Source organism: Talpa europaea (genome assembly GCF_964194135.1).
Source record: "Talpa europaea genome assembly, chromosome: 7".
Lineage (NCBI taxonomy): Eukaryota > Metazoa > Chordata > Mammalia > Eulipotyphla > Talpidae > Talpa > Talpa europaea.
In genome coordinates, this window is record NC_140074.1 from 12075341 (window position 1) to 12099258 (window position 23918).

General features: G+C 40.7%; 1 protein-coding gene across 1 annotated transcript; it reads left to right on the plus strand.

Moving 5' to 3' along the window:
* Positions 1-1239: 1239 nt before the first annotated feature.
* On the plus strand, positions 1240-22500 carry SMU1 (SMU1 DNA replication regulator and spliceosomal factor; the record flags this gene model as incomplete). Its single annotated transcript, XM_084237165.1, has 12 exons — positions 1240-1265; positions 4208-4418; positions 6337-6489; positions 7771-7881; positions 13365-13493; positions 14825-14944; positions 16674-16790; positions 17380-17507; positions 18048-18174; positions 19303-19470; positions 21054-21206; positions 22402-22500. 12 exons carry the CDS (start codon positions 1240-1242, stop codon positions 22498-22500), a joined length of 1542 nt encoding a protein of 513 aa, XP_084093291.1.
* Positions 22501-23918: the final 1418 nt, after the last annotated feature.

Consider the following 23918-nt stretch of genomic DNA (forward strand, 5'->3'; position numbering starts at 1 on the left):
TTTGCTCAGGAAAGTAATCTTAATTGGAAGCAGAAAAACAAGAAGTAGATAGAGAAAATGAAGGTATATGCTATTGTTGAAAATGAGCTGGGCCTCCTTTTCCAGGAAGGTGTTGGGATTTTCTATGTTGTGTCACGGCATGGTAAAGCGAAAGAATTTCTCAGAAATCATACACCGACTTAGCTATCTCACCACATACTGGAGCAAACATTTAGATTCTAAGGTTTTCTATTTTTTTATTTTTGCATAGAAAATTAGGGTGTAGGCCAGAAGTGTGGGGGCGGGGGAAGGGGGACTGCTGGGGGATGCTGAGTAGATTCACCAGAAACAGAGAGGGGAGAACAGGCGGATCCACCGGAACACACGCTGAGAGGAGCAGTGAGCAGGACAGTAGAGAACTGCTGCGCCATGTGGGTTAGCTCCCCGGCCCAGGGGATCAAACCCAAGGTATGGTGGCTGTGGTCCGACTGTGCCGCCTTTAGCCCCTGCGCCATCAGAGAGGCCCGCTAGAAATATTTTTTAAGTTTATATGGGATGGAAAAAAAAAATTCAAACTAGTCTATATTGATGAAATTCATTCACATCTTAACACTTTGGATCTATTAATTAAAAAAAATATGGTTAAAAGTCTATTAATAGGAGTCTCAAATATACACATTTATATTTGGTTTCATTGCTTTTCCAGTAACTGCACAATTGCCCGAAACAGTATGAAACTACCCAGTGGGAAAATTTATAAATAATGTAGCTCTTTCCAAGAAGTGGGTATGCAAATTCTAAAGGGGCCCCAAGCTTTTCATATTTAGATCCACTAAACTGTGTTTTGGCTTCAAAGTATTTTTTGCTTATTTATGAACTTAGCTCTTCCCGCAGATGTTGCCTAGTGTTTTCTGGTCTCATGTATTAATCTCCCCATCAAGTACTACAAATTCAATCCTACCTTTAAATCTAAGCAGTTAACTGCACAGAATGAGAGCAAAATGTCCAAAGGAGCGCTTCTCTGCAGAAATCTTCCTTTAGGAAGAAAAGACTACAGAATTCGTAGAAACAGCCGCAAAACTTCCGATTATTGACAACCCCTCAAGGCTCCGCCCCTCACGTAGTTACGTCCCTCTTCCGCCTCCAGACCGGGAGTCGGCGTCGAGCGGAAGTGACGCAACGCGGCCGCCGGAAGTGTCGTTTGTGTGGCGCGCTTGGGCCTAAGGTTGGAGTGGGGCCTGCGCCCGGAAAGATACCGCTATGTCGATCGAAATCGAGTCCTCGGAGTGAGTCCTGCGGTGGCGGATATTCGCCAAATTGCGGTGGCCGGGCGTTGAAGGGTGTGGGGTGGAAGGTGCTCAGGGAGGGAGCCCGAGAGATGCGGAGTGGAGGGGCATTTCCTTGTCCACAAGGAAGCTTCGTGGACCTGGCTACCTCGGAGGCGGGTCCTTGAGAAAGTCGCAGCTCTCGGACCAGGAGCCCAAAGACCCGGGGGAGGCGCTGGGGAAGAAAAGTCCTTGAGGATCTAAATACGTCGGGCCGTCACCGACCCCGGGTGCCCACCCACTCTGATTTCAGTGTGTTGTGCAAAGGGGGTTGGACGCTAAGTCCTCCTTCTCGCCTTGCCTCCCTTAGGCAGCGTGCTTCAGTTCCTCCTCTGCTTACAGGGTCCCGTTGCTTTCTGCCCAGCACGTGTCTATTTAAATAAATTGTTTAACCGCCCTTCCAGCCTGAGTTTCCACTTAGGGATACTTTTCCATATAGTCCTGGTGCGTGCCTTCGGAATGAATTAAGGATTAGTTACTTGATCAGACTATCTGGTGCTGAATTTTGGTTAGTCTTTGAGCTCTGTGTAGCTTCAAAGGTGAGATGGAATCTGAAGATTGGGCTAGAAAAGGGGTAGGGTTTGGTTTTTTTTTTTCCCCCCGTTGGGAGGGAGACTAATGAGTGACTAAAGGTCTTTAGAACTTCTTCAGGACTCTACACCCCACCCTCCACCTTGTCCTTGCCATCACTTACTAAATCATAAGACATAACATCTGTACCCTGAATATAAATAAGAGGAACTCTCCTGGGGATTTGCCATAGGAAGAAGGGAGGTTTACTCTTTTCAACAAGTATTGAAGAGTAGTGTCTGCTATTCTAGACCGTGGAAATACAGTAGTGAACAAAACAAGACAAACATCCCTGTCCTTATAGAATGTGCTTTGTGATTGGTAAAATATGCGACTTAACAGATGGTAAGTATGGTGGAGAAAAATAAAAAGTGTGATAGAGTGTGCTGGCAATTAGGACAACTAATCTAGGAGGTGTGCTGAATAATAGCTGACACCAACCATTCTTCCAGCCTTGTGGTGCTGCCTGATTTTATCATCAATAGTAGATTTTGTTTTTTAAGCGCCCCCCGCCCCAGGCACACTATAAGTATTATAGTCAACCCTATAGGTATTACAGGCTAGGTATTTTTCTTAATAGATGAGGGAATAGGTTACAGATATATTAACCGACTTGCCCATAGTCAGAGTAACAGAACTCTTAAGTCAAATTCCAGCCCATCCCAAAAACTTTCAGCACTTTTTGTATTACATTGTGTTTGATGGAAATAAATGTGATTTTGGCTATGTCAAATATGAGATGTCTGCAGGGAGATTTAAGGAAGTGCAAATGGAAGTAGTATGTTATTAGAATAGCAGGGATCTAAGCCTGGTTATCTCCTAAGCAGGGCTATGAGAGAAAAGACGCTGTGAGGAGCAGTAATCACTTCTGCAGGAGTTTTAGAAGAGGGTCTTTGCTTTCCTGTTAGGAGTATGTGCTCACATACTCCTGTTAGTATGTGCTACCAGTTGAATCTTCATTTTTCCACTGTTAACTTGGCCAAGTCCTTGTTTGTAAAATGAAAATGAAATAATACTTACTTCTTAGTTTATTTTGAAGAATAAATTAATCAGTTCATCTGAAATGCTCAGAATAATACCTGGTATATAATAAACAGTCAATACTGGTTATTGTTTTATGATTATTATTTCTCCTCTGGGAAAGGGAATTGGGTCAGTTCCAATCTATAATCCCTTCGGACTAAGACAATCTGATCCACTACACAAATACTGTCCAATTGGAAGTCAGTGTGAGCCACATATGTAATTTTAAATGAAGAGAAGGAAAACTAGTGCATCATGGCACCCTACAGTGAAGTGTTAAAATCTATATGAACATATTCCTCAGACTCATGATTGTGCCCACAATCAAGAAGTATTAACTGAATATAAACAACTCATAGTTTTATGTCGCATGTTGAATATTATTGCTTTTTTTCACATTTGGAAATTGTGTCCTCTTTCTTGAAAACTGAAACAACAGTGTTTTAATTTCACTTGTTTTGAAATTTTGGTAACAGTGGATAGGTGATATTTTTGCCAGTGAGGACACAGCTTTGTTTTGTTTTTCCATGGAGTATGTTCAACAAATCCCCACTAAAAATCTCAAGTTTTTGATTGTCATTTAAAAAATGAACCAAATCATCTTACAGTAATTTATATGTTTTGTTGGTGACTATGCTAGATTTAAAATCTTTCATCAAAGTGAAACTATAATATATAAATTAATAAGATCTTAATAAGATCTCTGGCATTAGAAGTAAAAGAATCATTTTGGTACTATAGTTGACTGTGAGGTACTGGACAATTATTTCTCTTCTTTCTCTTTTTTTTTAAATATTTATTTATGCATACAAGAACTAGGGCACAGACCAAAGGTACAGGGTATGAGAGGACCCACCAGAGACAGAATGAGGAACAGAACAGGTGGATTGACTAAAGTATGCTGCTGAGGGGAGCAGCGGGCAAGGCAGGAGCTGCACCATGTGGGTTGCTCCCTGGCCAGCCGGGGATCGAACTCGTGCTGCAGTGGCTGTGGTTAGCTTCATAGGTTGCATCTCAACCCCTTGCGCCACCAGGGAAGCCCCTATTTCTCTTTTCTGAACCCCAAATCGCTTATTTCTGAGATGAAGGTAGGGCTGAATTATCCCTGAGTCCTTTATAATTTAGAGTCTATCTTTTTTTTTTTTTTTAAAAGAAAGTTTCACTTAAATAGTAAAGAAACGGAAAGTAGGTAGTGAGAGGAGGATTGTTGAGTTGGGGAAATAAATGGGGATGGGCTTTACTTTGTGGTTTCTTCAGTGAGGGAGAATCCCTGAGCTGGATTACTTTTCTTTCTTTCTTTTTTTTTTCAGTGTGATCCGTCTTATCATGCAGTATCTGAAGGAAAACAGTTTACATCGGGCATTAGCCACTTTGCAGGAAGAGACGACTGTGTCTCTGAATACCGTGGACAGCATTGAGAGTTTTGTGGCTGACATTAATAGTGGCCATTGGGATACAGTTTTACAGGCTATACAGTCTCTGAAATTGCCAGACAAAACCCTTATTGACCTCTATGAACAGGTAAGAGAAGGTGATGCTGATCCCGTGGGTGGTTTATTGCGGGGTCCACTCAGTAATAGCCCTTAAAACCTATGACTGTGGAGGCATGGGTGCTATTTTGTATTCTCCTTGGTAAAGCCAAGATTTTCCAATATTTTTTAAAGTGTTTTTATTTTTATTTTTTTAAGATTTATTTATACGAGAACTGGGGTACAGGCCAGAGGCGCGGGAGGGTGACAGAACTCACCAGAGACAGAGCGGGGAACAGAACAGGTAGACGACTGAAAGACACTGCTGAGGGAAGCAGCGGGTGAGACAGGAGAGGTCTGCCACGTCATGTGGGTATCTCCCTGGCCGGCCGAGCATCGAACCCACGCTGCAGAGGCTGTTGACAGCTTCACAGCGCTGAGCTCAAACTGCTGTGCCACTGGGGAGGCCCTGAAATAATTTCTAAAGTGATCATTAAATCAACTATATCTGACACTACCTCATGTACTGCAGTTAAGTTCTGGTACTAAACTACTCAGAGTAACATGTATCTCACAAGTTAAGGGCTTGTTCTTTCACAGACTACTCTTACTTCAGAAACAACTGCACTTTGGGGTCTCAGTCCAACTGCATTTCTGATCAACTGGTTATAACTGGCAATCAACTTGACTGCCTCAGAATTGGTTATTCACTAGAATGACTCACAGAACTCAGGCAAGCACTATAGTATGATTACCATTTTATTATAAAGGATATAGGTCAAGACTAGCCATGTGATGAGATACAGGGTGAGATCCAGGTAAATGCAGGGTACCCAATACCTTCTTCCCATGGAATCAGGCTACCTCTCCCTAGAACATTGATGTGTTCACCAACAAGGAAGCTCCACTGAGGTTTTTATTGGCGTTCCATTCAATTTCTAACTTCCCAAATACTCCCTGGAGGTTGACTGTCTCAAAAATCTCAACCCTCTAATCATGTGGTAACCCTCTGCTTTCCTCACTTTGCTCCTTAGACAAACTAAGGTGATGCAAAGGGTTCATGAATAACAGATACTCCTTAACTGGGAAAATTCCAAGATTTTTAGAAACTCCATGCAGGAAACCAGGACAAAGACAATGGAAATTTAATATACAACAGAATAGAGGGGACTTTCTGGAAATAATGTAGTGTTATTTGAAGTACAAATAAGTGAAATTGGTTTGTTTCTTTACAATATATTTTAGTTCAGTAATTCCCCCCCCCCCCCCCCAAATTTTTTGGTAATTTAAGAAAGGTTTCTCTGGAGCCCATGGAGAGATTCCCATCTTTAGTTTTCTTCAACATCCATATTCTGAACAAGAGGCTTGAGAGGAAAGGATATCAACAGATAAAAATGCAGGATGAAAGTGGAGGTATTGAAGTTATTGCTTATAATACTTCACTAGTCTGCCTGAAATTGTTTGTAAAAAGGAGACGGGGCATTTCCTGAGATTGGAAATCACTTTGGTCATTTCTACAATAGAAATTGTACTAGAAAAGAAAAAAATCAGTACAGATTTTTTTTTATGTAATCACTGGTTTATTTAATGACCTGCATTTTGCATTTTACTCCATTTATTGTCACCTGCAGCAACCATGGTGGAGATTCTTTTTTTGTTTGTTTTCTTTTGTTTTACATCATTGTTCAATTTTAAACAATATTTGCTTCCCCTGCCCCAGGTGTCATCCCCATAGAATTTCCTTCACCAATACACCTGTGCACATCACCTCAGTCCCCTGTGTTCCTCCTTCCCTCCCTCTGATCCCTCTCCCTCCTCTTCCCCTGCAGGATGTCTGGTTTATAATTGTCTGTTTTTGTTTTATTGTGTTTTGATTATTTTTTTACACTGAAAAGTCAGTACAATTTTCAATGTGTAAATTATTAATAGGAAAATGCATAGAAAACAGCCCTTTTCTTTCATTTATGCAGGTGGTTCTGGAATTGATAGAGCTTCGTGAATTGGGCGCTGCTCGGTCACTTCTGAGACAGACTGACCCCATGATCATGTTAAAACAAACACAGCCGGAGCGATATATCCATCTGGAGAACCTCTTGGCCAGGTCTTACTTTGATCCTCGTGAGGTATGACTGTGGGAACTTTGAAATTATGATATAATATGATTTTTTTTCAGTTTTATTGGCTACTTCTATGATTCTGATTTAGTTTTTCAGAATGATTCTTTTCTGTTTATGTTGACTGGAATTTACATATGTTAAAGACATATGTTGTCAGTGTTCTGTATTTGAGGGTCATCAGTCCCCCGAACACATTTTAGAGATGTGTCTTGATTAGTAAAGAAGCAAAATTTTATCTTGAGATTATTTCCACATTAACCCTGTACTTATCTGGCCCTGAAGTGCTGCCTGGTTGGTATGTTCGCTGTGTATACCTTTGCCCCTAACAATTACAGTGTCTGCCCAGCTCTTTTAGTTCTTAGAAGTTCATGCTTTTGCTTTGCAGCCAATTTTGCTTACTGGTAGAGCATGGTGATTGATGCTCTTAGTTCTTCCAAAACCTTATTATATGTAGTGTTTCATTCTTTCTCACCCTGCCTTTTACTAGAGGCTTGTCTAATAGGAGGAAGAAGAATTTGATAGGCATTGAATGGTGCAAAGTAAAATCACAAAGTATGAGGCTAAGGGAAAGGAGATTAGAATATCAGGATAGACTTTAAGTTAGAGATGGTGAAGAACTTCTGACCTGGGAGTCTAGTGAGAGAAAGAAATTACCAAAGAATATAAAAATCCTTAGCTCTGCAGATTTTTGAAAAACTAGAAAGACAACTATTGTTAACATGGGTTACTGGAACTCTTTTTAGAAATAACAGTGTGGATTGGCTTACCTCAGTTCTTTCCCAGCTTATACTTTAAAAATGCAAAAGTTTAGAATTGGGAAGTTGTTTTAAGAACTAATTGATTAAACTGATCCTGTTGTTTTTTGTTTTTTTTTTTTTAAAGATTTATTTATTTATGCATACAAGAGCAGGGGTACAGGCCAGAGGTGTGGGGGAGGCCATGAGAGGATTCACCAGAGACAGTGTGGGGAACAGAACAGGCAGACTGAGTGAAATACAGTGCTGAGGAGAGCAGTGGGCGTGTCAGGAGAGGTCTGCTGTACCTTGTGGGTTGCTCCCTGCCTGGCCGGGAATCGAATGTGTGCTGCAGTGGCTGCGGATAGCTTCATAGGTTGCATCTTAACCCTTGCACCACCAGGGAGGCCCTAAACTGATCCTGTTTAACTGGTTAGTTTCTTACATGTTTTCCTTGTCGACTATTTCTGCTTGATGTTGTTTTTAAGTAAACATACTTATATGTCCTAGCTGCTTTTTGGAAATGATGCTAGTAGCCCCTCTCCTTTTTTAGGCATACCCAGACGGAAGCAGCAAAGAGAAGAGAAGAGCAGCAATTGCTCAGGCCTTGGCTGGGGAAGTCAGTGTGGTGCCTCCATCTCGTCTCATGGCATTGCTGGGACAGGTAATAAAATGCCTGAGGAACTGAAATTACCCTGGATTTCTGTTTCTTATATATAAACTGTATATATGAACTAAAGAAATCAGACATCTAAGGGTTGGATACTCTCTGTGGAGCTGCTTGTACCAATAGCTGTGCCAGGCACCCTTCCTCTTCCTTAGGAGATGCGGTAGAAATTAGTATTTAGAGCACAGGCTGTACTGTCACTTAGCAGTAGGATGACTATAGAGTGTATCCTCCTGTTTGAGATACTCTGAGGGCACTGATGATCATCTGCCAGGATACTGTCCCAGGCAAATTGGAACAGAGGCTCACCCTCGTTAGAATCTCAGCTCTACCCAGCTGGTGGTCTGGGCTATGTTACCAAACTTTTCGAATCTCATTTTCTCATCAAGGTTTTATAGTAAGGATTAAGTGAAATGACACATATAAAACATTTCTTAATTTGCCTAGCACTTTGGTGAACACTCAGTAAATGGTAGCTACTGGTGGTGATTCTTTTACTAGCATTGTCATTATTATTCATAAAGCTATTTAGAGTAATAGATATTTTTATAAATAGCACAGGGCACAAATGGCTAATTGAGATGTAGACAGCCTCTTTGCACTAAATTTGTATTTGGAAAAAGGCCAAAAGTTATTTGTTACAGGTTGGCAACGATTCTGAGATTTAAGATTAAGCTAATTTTTAAAATTTTCTTTTTTTTTAAATTTCTTTTTTTTTTTATTTATGCATTCAAGAACTGGGGTGTAGGCCCGAGGTGAGGTGGGGGTGGGAGGAGGATTCACCAAAGACAGAGTAGAGAGTAGAACAGGCAGATCTACTGAAACACACTGCTGAGGGAAGCAGCAGGTGAGAAAGGGGAGGTCTGCTGCACCATGGGTGTTAGCTCCCTGGCCGGGGCTCGAACTCATGCTGCAGTGGCTGGTGATATCTTGATCTTGCTAAGACTTTAACCCCTATGCCATTAGGGAGACCCTCTGAATATAATTTTTAATCAAAGTAATAACTGCATAGCTTTAGTAGTACTTTGAGCCTTATAATGAAAAGGAGCCACATCTGCCCTTGCCCTCTTGTGATTTTTACTTTCCACAGTTATATCTACCTCTCAGTGATTTGTTCTCAGTAGCTAAATAACATGCATGTACTATTGCAGCTTGATTTTTTTTTTAAAGACATTAACTATTAGCTTCCTTTTGTGGAGGAGTATCTCATACCCACTTCCCATAGCATTTACACATTGTTCTTCCTCTAGATTTTTTTTTTTTAATTAAAGATTTATTTATTTATATAAGCACTGGGTACAGTCAGAAGCGCGGGAGGGTAAGAGAATTCACCAGAGCCAGAGCGGAGAGCAGAACAGGCAGAGTGACGAAATACACTGCTGAGGGGAGCAGCGGGCGGCAGGAGAGGTCTGCGCGCCATGTGGGACCCTCGCCTGTGGCGAGGGATTGAATCGGCGCTGCAGAGGCTGCGGGCAGCTTTGCAACCCAGTGCTCAACCTCTGCGCCACCGGGGAGGCCCTCTTCCTCTAGATTTTAATTACAGTACAACTTTTGGTTAAATCAGTTTAATGTTTACATTATTATCTTTACAAAAGTATTCTTCATAGTCCCACAATATTTGCATTTAGTTTCTTACATAATTTTATGGTTCCTTTTGATTGATTTATTATTATTATTATTATTATTATTTTGCCGAGCTTTCTGTGTACCTTTTGCTAATTCAGTCTGAGTCTTTCAATAAATCTCAACTGTAAAGTTCCTTTTCACGACCCTCTCTGGGGCCCTTCTCTCCTTTGTTCCCATCAGAATTTTTAGGTTGTTTCTCAGTTATTGTACTGGGTCATATTTTTTAAATCATATCTATAAGATAGATTCTTGTTATTAAAAAAAAGATTTTTTTTTAAAGATTTATTTATGCATACAGGAACTGGGGTACAGGCTAGAGGTGTGTGTGTCGGGGGAGTGGTGGTGGTGGTGAGAGGATTCATCGGAGACAGAGTGGGAAACAGAATAGGCAGACTGACTGAAATACACTGCTGAGTGGAGCAGCGGGTGAGACAGGAGAGGTCTGCTGCGTCATGTGAGTCACTCCCTGGCAGGGGATTGAACTCATGCTGCAGTGGCTGCAGATAGCTTCATAGTGCTGTGCTTAACCTGTTGCGCCACCAGGGAGGCACTGTAAGATAGATTCTTTTGGACTAATAAGCCTCTCCAGATTAGTTTCCTAGTTTCCTGCCTGGGGAGGTTTAAACTATGTCCTGAAATTAGAGGACATAGTTTAAACTGCTGGAAGTGGAGATTAGAGAACTCTTTAGCGTATCAGTTTGTTCTGGCTCCGTGTTTCACTGTGACATTTCACTAAAGACCTCCCCCTCAGTTGTACCTTGGTTCCCAGAGTCCAGAATCATTCCCTTTCTATAACAGAAAAAAAACCACCTGATATCTCTTGAGGATAGGTTGAGAGAAGTGGTGGGAACTAACTACTCTTCATTCACATTTTATCATTGCCTTTTGCCATGCCTCATCCTTGAGGGGTGTATGGTACCTCCAGTTTCTAAGCCTTTTTGGAATTTGTGAGGTAATTCGGCTCACTTCTTGTGGCTTCCTCATAGGTTTCATTTTTTTCTCTGTTCTTGCTTGCCACTGGTCCATTCGCTTTTTTTTCCCCAAAGATTGATTTATTTTTATTTTTATTATTATTTTTTTTTTATAGAGGCATGTTTCCTTCCTTCCTTCCTTCCTTCCTTCCTTCCTTCCTTCCTTCCTTCCTTCCTTCCTTCCTTCCTTCCTTCCTTCCTTCCTTCCTTCCTCCCTCCCTCCCTCCCTCCCTCCCTCCCTCCCTCCCTCCCTCCCTCCCTCCCTCCCTCCCTCCCTCCCTCCCTCCCTCCCTCCCTCCCTCCCTCCCTTCCCCCCTTCCCTCCCTTCCCTCCCTTCCCTCCCTTCCCTCCCTCCCCTCCCTCCCTCCCTCCCTCCCTCCCTCCCTCCCTCCCTCCCTCCCTCCCTCCCTCCTTCCTTCCTTCCTTCCTTCCTTCCTTCCTTCCTTCCTTCCTTCCTTCCTTCCTTCCGTTTTTTGTTTATACATGCACTGGGTACAGTCAGAAGCGCGGGAGGGTGAGAGAATTCACCAGAGCCAGAGCGGGGAGCAGAACAGGCAGAAGGACCGAAGTACACTGCTGAGGGGAGCAGCGGGCGGCAGGAGAGGTCTGCGCGCCATGCGGGACCCTCTTCCGGTGGCCGGGAAGCAGCCGGGGATCGAACCGGCACCGCAGAGGCCGCGGGCAGCTTCGCAACCCAGCGCTCAACCACTGCGCCATCGGGGAGGCCCAGATTGATTTATTTTTATACAAGAGCTGGGGTACAGGCCAGAGGCTTGGGAGGGTGAAAGGATTCACCAGAGTCAGAGCGGGGAGCAGAGCAGGCAGACGACGGAAATACACTGCTGAGGGGAGCAGCGGGTGTGACAGGAGAGGTCTGCCACGCCATGGGGGAATCTCCCTGCCTGGCTGGGAATTGAACCCGTGCTGCAGAGGCTGCAGACAGTTTCACAGCACTGCGCTCAAACCGTGCATCACCGGGGAGGCCCTGGTCCATATGCTTTTCCGCTTCTAAAATTAACATTTTCTTTTCAGCAATTATATCTTTCATTCTCTTTGTCTTTTGGGATATATACCTTTTTTATTCCTTTGTTGTCACTATAGTGGAGTATCTAGAGAGAATAGAAATGAACTCAGTGTTCTCCATGTTTAAATGGTGAGATGCTATAGGCAACACTTAAAGTGAATAGGGTGGACAGAGAAAGGATAAAGGATTGGTCAGAGAAACAAAAAGGGAAGCCAAGAGAACTGGGTTAGAAAAGCCAGGAGAGGAGTTTTAAGAAGATGAGTGTTCACCAACTTCAGAGCAAGTGAGAATATGAAGATTAGAGTCACTACGCAATCTGGTTTTGGCTGTTGGAATATCTAAGATGCATTTGCAGTGGAAAGGGTTTTTTTTTTTGTTTGTTTTTTTATTTTATTTTATTATTATTTTTTTTTTTTATAGAGGCATGCTTTATTTATTTGTTTGCTGGTTTGTTTGTTTGTTTTGTTTATACATGCACTGGGTACAGTCAGAAGCACGGGAGGGTGAGAGAATTCACCAGAGCCAGAGCGGGGAGCAGAGCAGGCAGAAGGACCGAAGTACACTGCTGAGGGGAGCAGCGGGCGGCAGGAGAGGTCTGCGCGCCATGTGGGACCCTCCTCTGGTGGCCGGGGAGCAGCCGGGGATCGAACCGGTGCCACAGAGGCCGCGCGCAGTTTCGCAACCCAGCGCTCAACCGCTGCGCCACCGGGGAGGCCCTTTTGTTTGTTTTTTTAAATGGGAGTGACTTGAAACTACAGGTAAACAGCCAAGTTTATGCTGATTGGAGAGAGGGGCTCTGAGCAGATGAATGTTCTCTGGTTATTGCTAAAATTTGAAAAATAAGTAACATGAATTTTGGAGGCAAATAAAAGAAATAATTAGAAATATTCAGTATTTTAATTATAATAACTAAACACATGTAAGGTAAATATTCTAGAAGATAATATATAAGATGTTAGAGTGACTGTGCTTGGATATCAGAACTATGGGAGATTTGTTCTCTAAATTTTATTCATAATAAAAGAGTCACGCTTTTTTTTTTTTTAAAGATTTATTTATACGAGAACCAGGGTATATGCCAGATGTGTGGGAGGGTGAGAGGATTCACCAGAGACAGAGTGGGGAACAGAACAGGCAGACTGATGAAATACACTGCTGAGTGGAGCAGCAGGCAAAACAGGAGAGGTCTGCTCGCCATGTGGGTTGCTCTGAGGCCGGCGGGGATTGAACCAGCACTGCAGAGGCTGTGGACAGTTCCCCAGCGCTGTGCTTAACCGCCTGTGCCACCAGGAAGGCCCCACACTTTTTTAAAGCCCCACTTTTTTTTAAGAGTATAGTATGGGGGGCCTCCCTGGTGGCGCAGCGATTGAGTGCTGGGTTGTGAAGCTGCCCGCGGCCTCTGCGGCGCCGGTTTGATCCCCGGCTGCTCCCCGGCCACTGGAGGAGGGTCCCACATGGCGCGCAGACCTCTCCTGCCGCCCGCTGCTCCCCTCAGCAGTGTACTTGGGTCCTTCTGCCTGCTCTGCTCCCTGCTCTGGCTCTGGTGAATTCTCTCACCCTCCCGCGCTTCTGACTGTACCCAGTGCATGTATAAACAAAAACAAAACAAACAAACAAACAAATAAATAATACATGCCTCTTTAAAAAAAAAAAAAGTATAGTATGGGAAAGATGGACCTGGTCTCAGCCTGTGTTCCTAGAACCCACAGAGAAGCACAGATTCTGTAGTGTTTAGATGGTCAGAAATGGTGGCTGCATGGCTTTAAGTTTCCTGTGAACCTCATTCTTTTGAACTTTGAGCAATCAAGACCAGATCTTAAAAACACCGAGTGGATCGCTATACATTTCTTTTCTCATAGGCACTGAAATGGCAGCAGCACCAGGGGTTGCTTCCTCCCGGCATGACCATAGATTTGTTCCGAGGTAAAGCAGCTGTCAAAGATGTGGAAGAAGAAAAGTTTCCTACACAGTTGAGCAGGCATATTAAGGTAGGATCCTTACCTGGTCAGTAATGTGCTTGTTCAGCGCCTGCCTGTGCCAGGAGTGTGGGTTGGGAGCAGAACTCATTCTCCAGTTCTGACAGCATTTGGGGTTGCTGCTAATAACCACTGGGTTTGGATTCCTGTGGCCTGGCAGTGGCACACCTCTGCTGTATACCCAGGTGGACAGATATTCAGCATTGAGCCCATTATCCACCCAAGTACTTCCTCCCGGGAAGCCTGCATTTGGAAGAATGCTCAACAGTGGTTGAGCCTGGGACTGTGAGTGTCTCTGTGTTTGTCCTGCTTGACACTTAACTTGGTTCTTTGTTTGCTGCATGTCAGGTTTCGTACCAAGCATGGATTTTAAAATGTGCTTATGTGGGATTTGAGGAAAATAATTTTATCAATTGATGATCGGTTCTCGCTTTTTGATTTTTAAACCTTAAACTTTTCTAAGGAAATATCACAAGCAAGTAATTGCAGCAGTTGTCAGAATTACAAGTATTTGCTATTTCAGCATTTCCTTTATTACACGTAGCTTGTGGGTTTATGCTTTAATCGAATTTATGGATTTCAAAATATTTCATGTTCTTCAACTCTTTGATTTAGTGTTTTGAATTAGTCTGTTTGGATTTTATGTTCTGACTTACATGTGAAGATATTTTTGAACAGTCCCTTTATTTACCTTAGTTGAAGCATTGAGACAAATGGAAGTCCATTATAATTTTTCTGTCTTCTCATCTATGTGATGTTCTGTAGTTTTCATCTGTTACTGGGAGCTTCACTGTTGGCAAATGCTCAGGATATATTTACTAATCAAACAGTGTATCAGCTTTAATTAGTCCTACAGTAAGTGAGTCATTGATTAAATGAAAGTCCTGGGGTAAAAAACAGATGAAAAAAAATAGTGTAGGAAAGGCAGGTATTTTATTGTGAGAAAAGGAAAGTTTTTTGCCCAGATGCACAGCAGGAATGTATAATTCTCTATTGAGTGTGGAAGTCATGTTAACAGTGACTGGTTCTAGTAAAAACTTAACTTGATTTAATTTAAGGGTTATTCTAAGTCCCACATTAAAAATTTTTTGCTTCTCTTTGGAAATGTCACTTTCATTTTAAAAATAAAAACTAGTTTCAACTGAAAGCTTAGGAATAAGACTCATGAGAGAATATAATGGTGCCCCTCTCTGTATTGGTATAGAAATGCTCCCCCAATACTCATAATATAGGCTAACTATGGCTTTATTCTAAGGCAGACCTCCTCTAAAGATTAAAATGAGATTTTTTTTAAAGTACAATAGATAAAAATAATATCTGTTTCATTGTTTCATTTGAAACAGTTTGGTCAGAAATCACATGTGGAGTGTGCTCGATTTTCTCCAGATGGTCAGTATCTAGTCACTGGATCTGTTGATGGATTCATTGAAGTATGGAACTTTACGACTGGAAAAATTAGGAAGGTAAAGTATTTAAAGTACAATCATTTTTGTAGTGGGAGAATTATCTTTTATTGTTTTTTAATGGTTACTTCTGCATTTAAATTTATTTTTAAATGGAAATATGTTCATCTGATAGAATATTTTATAAAACTTTCAGGCTCCCACCTTTGTCCCTTAGTTGGTCAGTTCCCTTCCTTAGTTCAGTCAGAGTTACCAGTTTTTTATGTAACCTTCCTGGAATTTTCTATGTGTAGGTGATTCATTATTAATTATTTTCAATCTAACTTTATTGTAATTGTGTTTCTATTATGAATGAAGTTGAATATATTTTTTTAAACATTTATTTATTTATGCATACAAGAGCTGGGAAACAGGCCAGAGGTGTGGGGGGTGAGAAGATTCACCAGAGACAGAGTGGGGAGCAGAACAGGCAGACTGACTGAAATTCACTGCTGAGGGGAGCAGCAGGCGAGACAAGAGAGGTCTGCTGCACCATGTGGGTTGCTCCCTGGCTGGCCGGGGATCGAGCGCGTGCTGCAGAGGCTGCGGACAGCTTCATAGGTTGTGTCTTGAATCTCTTGTGTCACCAGGGAGGCCCATCTTTTTAATAATGAAAAACCACCAGATTTTCCTATTCTGAGAAGTCTGTTAATCTCTTTTGCCCATTTTTATTTTGAATTGTTTCTTACTGATTTGTAGCTCTTGATTTGAAGAAATCAGCTTTCATAAAATATGTATTGCAAATGTTTTTCAATTTTGTCTTTTGACTTTGCTTTATAGACAAACATACTTTGTTCATTTTTGCCCATAATATCTTCTAGTACATTTGTTTTTTATTGTGTTTATTTTTTAATTAAATATATTTATTTAAATATATATTTTACATCATTGCTTATCTTTGTGTAATATTTGATTTTTTCCTCTCAGGTGTAAGCCCCATAAAATTTCCACAGCCAAGTTACCTGTGAACTGTCACCATAGTCTCTTGTGCTTTCCCCTCCCCTGTTTTGATCTCTTTTCCTCTCCTTCCCCTGCTGTATGTCTCTGATTTATAATTTGCCTGCTAGTTTTGTCTCTTTAATTTTTAATACATCTGAAATTTCTTTAGGGGCATAGTGTTGATATAGAGCCAGCTTAAACCCTCTCACCACAACATAGCTATTTTATTGTTTACCTATTGATTTAAAATGTAATTTTACCCTAGAAGTACTAAATCCCACTCCATGGGTGAGTGGATGTATGGGTTATTTTCACATTCTGTTTTATATGTTTCTTTATAGTTTGCTTTAAAAAAACAAAAACCCATGAAGCAATCTTACTTTATAAGTAGAAAAAGTAAAGATAGATCACAAATAGATTAGTCAATATATGGTTTTAGGAAAAGTAGCTGACAGTTTGGGAAAACATTAGTTTCTCATGTCCTACCCCTAAAATAAATGAATTCAGATTAATTTTAAGATATACAGTATGGAACTGGGGAAATCTTTGCCCAGAAATGATCAATAAGTGAAAGATACAGGATATTATGCTGACATTTTTACAGTATTAATTTGAATTGTGTAAAATTCTCTATTCCCAGCATTATCAGTTGTTCATTAAGAATGTGTGTATGGCACCGCTATTTGCTTTGAGATTTAGAGTAGGTATAAGTATTGTACTGCTTTTAGTGAGTTTGTAGAGATCTGGTGTAACTGGCTTTGGCCTTTGTGTTATTTTGCTAACTGTTACTGTTCATCACTGTTTGCTTTAGGATCTTAAGTACCAGGCGCAGGATAACTTCATGATGATGGATGATGCCGTTCTTTGCATGTGTTTCAGCAGAGACACAGAGATGTTAGCAACTGGGGCCCAAGATGGAAAAATCAAGGTGTGGCTTAGTGGCTTGTATTAGATATTTTGAGAGTCCTGTAATGAGGCAGTGTCCTCCCAAACTGGTCAGCTTAATAATAGCTGTTTATTAAACATCAACTTTATGCTGATCACTTTACCTTTTCTTGTTTAGTCCTAACTGCCTGAGAATTTCCAATAATTTGCTTAAAGTCACACAGTTCAAAAGTGATAGATCAGGAAGTTGAGTTCAGATCTACTCATGCCCTTTCTACAGTGCTCAACTGCGTGATGTGTTGTACTTTTGTTTTTTGTAGAGGATGTGCTTCTGATTAGCTGTGGCTTGTATTTAATTGCTGGTAAATGCCCTGGGCTGGATAAATTACAGAAATGGTCTCTGCTAAGTGGACTAAGAGTCTAAATTTTTGCTTTAATAATTTACAAGGGAAGTTTTAAGTTTCAGAGGATTCAGTTCTCATTGTGCTATGTGAACTAGACATATCATATTCAGCTATTACCATACATTTTTAATGCTATTTTAGTACATTAGTGAGCACTGCATCTTGCTTGGCTCTGCGGGTGGAGTGGGATACTCTCTTTACTAGTTTTTACTATTTTTTTTAATAAAGGTTTGGAAGATTCAGAGTGGACAGTGTTTGAGGAGATTTGAAAGAGCACACAGTAAAGGTGTCACCTGTCTAAGTTTTTCAAAGGATAGCAGTCAGATCCTTAGTGCCTCTTTTGACCAGACCATTAGGTAAGTAAGAACCCCCAAACTGCCCTTACCTGGGTTTGCTATGATGATCCAGAGGGAGGTACTGGGATTCCTTGTGCTTCACTGGAACATTGTTTTATGGAAAGTGAGGGTAGGAGAGACCCCATTTTTCCAAATTACAATTGACTGTGCAGTTGTCCATTTGAGTCTTTACTCAGAAGAGATTAGAAAGCAATTACAGCAGTGTTTCATGTTTCTCAAGATGGGGTCTAGGGACCCACCTGCATCAGAATCACCTTAGGAGGCATATTACAAACACAAGTTCCTAGGACACAGTCAAGACCGGAATAGAAGCTTGTGTATTATTGGCATATTCTCTTCCTCTTTGTGTGCAGAGCTTTCCTTTGGTTTTGTTTGTTTGATACAATGAAAAGTATACTGCATACATAGTTTCATAGCCCTTTTTCTTTACCAGATATTGTAACATTAGCTTCTGCAATTCATCTAAAATATATTCATCATTTGGTCACAGTCATAACATATAGAATATTAATTGTTCTCATTTGCTTTTATTTGTGATAGAATTCATGGTTTAAAATCTGGGAAAACCTTGAAGGAATTTCGTGGTCATTCCTCTTTTGTTAATGAAGCAACATTTACACAAGATGGACATTATATTATTAGTGCCTCTTCTGATGGCACTGTGAAGGTTAAGTATTTCCTACTAGTTTTTTTTTTTTTTTTAAGATTTATTTATTTTATGTATAGAAAAACAGGTGTAGGCCAGAAGTGGGGGAGGGTGAGATGATTCACCAGAGACACAGCACACAGATTTACTGACATAACACTGCTAAGGGGAAATAGCAGATGAGACAGGAGAGGTCTGCTGCGCCATGTGGGTTAGCTCCCTGGCTGGGAATTGAATTCAGGCCCTAGTGGTGATAGCGCTGAGACTTAACCCCTAGGCCACGATGGAGACCCTCCTACTAGTTTATTTGGGGATGTCTGTTCCATTTTTGTCCTTTAAGAATTTTTTAGTGGTGATATGATGGTGAAATAAATCTCTTCTATAGCTATTTCAGCTATAATAGAGATGAGTCTAGGATTTGTATGGGGAATTCCTATTGGTCTCGTGACCTGAAATCTTAAACCTGTGAAATTAAACCAAGCTTTGTCATGTGTAGTAAAAGAAGAATATGGAGCCCTGTATTACTTGGTTATCTCCATTTACAGTGGTTAACGTCTATCTTGTCACAAGTATGTCAAATTGCCGTTGCCAGCGCAACGGTCAAATTCACAAAGGGCTGATTTTAGAAATAGATCTCTTTTCTTGTTCTACAACCTTAGCCACCTGTGTATTGCCTTTGTAACAGCATTTAAAAAGGAGTAGGAGAGGTGCAGAGTATGAGCAGAGCCCTCTCTCAGATACTTACTGTGCTCAACTCTCAGCTTAACAGGATCCTAGTATCGTAAGAGATTTAGCTATTTCAAATGCGGGCTCCATTTCCTAGAAAAGAGGAGAAGAGGTAGAAATTTGCTACATATCTTCGAGACATGCCATTTATATTCTGGACCTGTTTTTAAATCGCTTTATGGTAGGAAACTTAAACATTTTAACACAAATACTTTAAAAGTCAGATCTTCTCGTAAGATTACTTATTCTGGCTTGGGACTAGAGTAAGGAACCTGAAGGTAAGCAGTGTGTACTCTACCTTAGAATGGATGGGTCAACGTTATTTTTTGTAATTTAATTTTTGAATTTTTAAATCCCAAGTCTTTAGACATTCTTATCTACCCCTCCCCCCCAATGTTTATGCCTTAAATTTTTGTGTCATAGATCTGGAATATGAAGACCACAGAATGTTCAAATACCTTTAAATCCCTGGGCAGCACTGCAGGGACAGACATCACTGTCAACAGTGTAATCCTGCTTCCTAAAAATCCAGAGCACTTCGTGGTGTGCAACAGATCAAACACAGTGGTCATCATGAACATGCAGGGGCAGGTGAGTGCTCAGAAAGTGCCTTTGTACCGGCACTGTAGGCTCTTCCCAAATCAGTTTGTCTTGGTTCTGGTCCTTCCAGTAATCAAATATGAGTTCATCACTTTGAAAATCATATGCACTATCTTTGTTTTTCAGACAGTCATTTAAACTACAATATGTATCTACAAGGCATCTCTTTAGCATGTCATCTCTTTTCCCAGGGTGTTTGTGATTATGCATTTTTTTTTTTTTTTTTTTTTTTTTTTGGTATCCTGTGGATAAATGAGGCCCTGATCTGCCTTTAAGTCTCCTTCAGAACCTCATGGCAAATTTTAAGGTAACATACTGAGTGAGGGAGAAACAGTGTGGTGTGGAGTACCAAAATGGGACTTCTCCTAGCTACTACTTGGTCTGCAATAGGACTCCAATAGAAGGCACCAGTGTCTTCATGATGTACATTTGTAACCAGAACACATTCATGGTTCCCAAGGAACTTCAGTTTGTAGTACCATGAAGACTTCAAGATTCAGGTGTTGAGCTCTGGGAGTTGTATTGATCTGAAATGTTGCCTTGGGCATTTGGGGATTGCACTGAGCATGGAGAAGACCCAATGCAGGTGTCTGCAACTCTCGCTTCATGTATCTAGTCCTGTAACTGATAAATTAATTAGTCATTGAGAACCATGGCTGAAATGGCTAATTTGCAGTATGTCTAGTCAGCCACCTTGTAATAGCCATAGCTTCCTATTCATTAATTTTTTGCTTATCTTTTCATACTTAAAACATTTTATAAAAATTTCTAATATATTACAAAAAGTTCTGTATATTTTTTCCCCAACATTCCCCAATGATAATATCCTACATAAATATAGTAACAATGATTGCATTCAGGAAAGTGACATTTGTTCATATTGTTAACACAAATACAAACCTTATTTGGATTTTACCGGTTTTTATATGCATTTATTTTGAGGCAGAAAGTAAATAGTTTTGAAATTTCTTCACATCGATAGACTTAAGTAACTACTACCACAATCAAGATACAGAACTATTTCATCACCCTTCCCCAACCGCACCTCCCCTCACAAAAAAAAACCTCCCTCATGCTATACATTTATAATCAGGTCTTCATTCTCTACTCTAGTCCTTGGCAACCACTGATCAGTTTTCTGTTACCATAATCTTTTCATTTTGAGAATGGCATGTAAATGGAATCATACAGTATTTAGCCTTTTAACTTTTTCAAATTGATTTCTCTCAGCTTCTTTTATGATGATTTTAATGTCATATAAAATAGAGCAAGCAAAGTCTTGGGGACAGAGCCCCACTCTGCATGGAGAGAGCATCTTACCTCACTGAAGACTACAGCAGGATAGGTGACTTGGGACATGAATTCTAAACTTCTGTCTGTTACTGATTTCTAGTTTATTCATTGACTGTTTCCCAGGCAAGAGGATTTAGCACATGATGAATGCACTTGGTCATCTGATTATACATGACTGTAAACCAGAGTGCATATTGATCTGAGAGGCCAGTTTAAATTGCTGCATTAGAACTGCTGCTGATCTATGTTTTGTTTTGGCTTTGGGCTGTGGTTTGATCTAGATTGTCAGAAGCTTCAGCTCTGGTAAAAGAGAAGGTGGTGACTTTGTTTGCTGTGCCCTCTCTCCCCGTGGTGAATGGATCTACTGTGTGGGGGAGGACTTTGTGCTCTACTGTTTCAGCACGGTCACCGGCAAACTGGAGAGAACTTTGACAGTGAGTATTAGACTTAATGCCATCTAAAGAAATTATATTAATGTTTGTGTCTTTCTGAACTTGAAGTAAACCTTTTCCAAACTTACTGCTATCAGTGTGAATTTGGTATAAAAAATGTAAAAATTTTTATTCATAAATTCCATAATTGTACGAAATTATCTCCTCTGTCATGAAAAATCATTCTTCAGTGAGTCCTCAGCTTAGGACGGGGATACATTAAACAAGGAAGGAAGGCAGGAACAAGCCTTGCTGGCCAATTAGATTAGCAGATCTTCCCCAGGGGATTAGAAAGTGATACAGATGGCTGGTTTCCCCCATGTTCTGGCAGAGGCATATTACTTATCCTTTGTTCTGTTGACTTGATTGTGTTGTTTTTAAGCAGCTCTATGTTGTAAGAGTCGGTACAAGAAGTAATAAATGCCAGCTGTTGACAACTTGTCCCCAAACCTGAGTGGCTTACCAGTGAAAATTTATTTCTTACTGATAGAAATTGTGTAGCACTCCTCTTGTCCATCAGCAGTGCCATTTGAGGTACATAGCTATCTCCAGGATCTCAGGAGGAGAAGGCAAGCTAGAGAGTTCTATTGGTGTTTCTAAGACCCACATCTTGGAAGGGCTTACGTTACTTTGTTCCTAGTCCTTTTTTGGTTAGAATTCAGTCACCTGCCCAAATACAGGGGTGGAAGAGAAAATGTAGTTTTCTGTAGTCCTGGAAGAGTAAATTATATGGTGAGCATATGAAAAAAATTATGTACATGTTGGAAAAGAATCTCTTTTGAATTATTCTTGGTTCAACTTTTGGTTACACTCGTGAAACCTCCAGTACAGATGTAAGACTTGAGCTAAATTGTGAGGTAGGAATGTGTAACTGAAAAATGCAATTTCACTGAGTTGAAGGAATCACTTGGGCTCAGCCATTCTCTTTGCCTAGAACTTATAAAATGATGGTGATGATTATTAGCATTCAGCTGTAGTGCAAAAATGATTCGGGACAGTATTCAAATGTTATAAGAAACTATAAAAAGTGTGAGCAGCAGTGTGATAGTCTCATTTGGGTTTTTGGTTGTGTGTTTGTCCAGCCCTCTTTGGGGCTATCCAAAGAGCTTTAGTCTTTCGTCCTGCTTGGCTCTGGAAGCCTCTTGAGAATGACTTCTTGTAGATTCATGTACCTAAACCCTATGCTTACCTGTTCTAGGTTCATGAGAAAGATGTAATTGGAATTGCACATCACCCGCATCAGAACCTGATTGCTACCTACAGTGAAGATGGACTCCTCAAGCTCTGGAAACCCTAATTTGACTCTTTAATAGCTTGAGAGCACGTACGTAAATGAAGACAGTCTTGTATTGCTTTTTTTTTTTTTTAAGGCCAGCTTTTTAAAGCAGATTATCTGAATTAGGTACACGAATAATTTTGTGAGAATTCATGTTTAAGTAGCAGTTACCCTTTTTTAAAAACATTTTTTAAAAGGTATCCATTTGTTTGTTTCTAGTTGGGACAGTCACTTGGTGTTTTCAGTATTCTTTCTGGAGAGTGAAACTATTATTTCTAGAAGAAAAGCTGTACTTGGGTGATTATTTGAAATTCTGATTAAACTGTGTCTCCTGCAGTAATACTTGTAAATAAGGAGCTATTCCATATTCAGTAGCTGTTTTTTCATCTTAATGTTAATAAACTTTACACCTTTTTCTTGACTTTTTTTTTTTTGGTAAAAACTTTATGCATGCATGCATACAAAAACTGAGGTGTAGGCCAGAGGTGCAGGGGATGAGCGGATTCACCAGACGGAGGAGAGCAGCGGGCAAGACAGGTCTGCTGTGCCATGTGGGCTAGTTCCCTAGCTGGGGGTGGAACTCATGCTGCAGTAGCTGGCGATATCTTGATAATGCTGACACTTCAACTCCTGTGCCACCAGGGAGGCCCGAAACTTTGATTTCAAATGTAACTAAGTGCTCACCTAGTTAACATTTTTTATTTAGAACCAAGTGAGGAGTGGGATATAACAGCATTTCTTGAATCTTAAGTACAACAGGAAGTCAATTCCTGGGGTGGAAGAACAGACGAAAAAGGTCAGATGTTGGTTTGGATCTCATTTCCCTCATTACTCTCACCCATTCATGCTTACCTGTGCCTTCTCGTTTTCTGGCTGGCTCCAGAAAACGCTCTGTCTTCTATATAGAATTTATTCCCTGTAGGATCCATTCTGAGAATTCAGTTTTGGCATCTCCTTTACATGTGAAGGAGAGTTTGGTTTTGAAAATGTGCTAATGTTTCTGAAGAAAATCTAGAAAAGGACCTGAAATTTAGAACTTTTTTTTTTTTTTCTCTATATACATCATTACCAGTTAGCTGAAGAAAATGTATGCATTTTCATTTTGGTTATATTCCCCATACAATTGCACCTCCCCCCCCCCATTTTGACCCTAGTCCTTCCTCTCCCCACCCCCCCCACCGTGTGTCTCTGGTTTATAGTTGCTTGTTGATTTTGATTTTTACTTTGTATTAGTCTTTTTCCTGGTCCCTTATTTAGGTTTTCTAAATTCCTGCTATGAGTGAGACCATCCGGTATTTTTCTTTTTCTTTCTGGCTTATTTCGCTGAGCATGATCCCTTCCCGCTCCATCCATGTTGCTACAAACTGCATGTGTTTATCTTTTTTGATTGCTGAATAATATTCCATTGTGTATATGTACCACATAAGAAAAATTTTAAA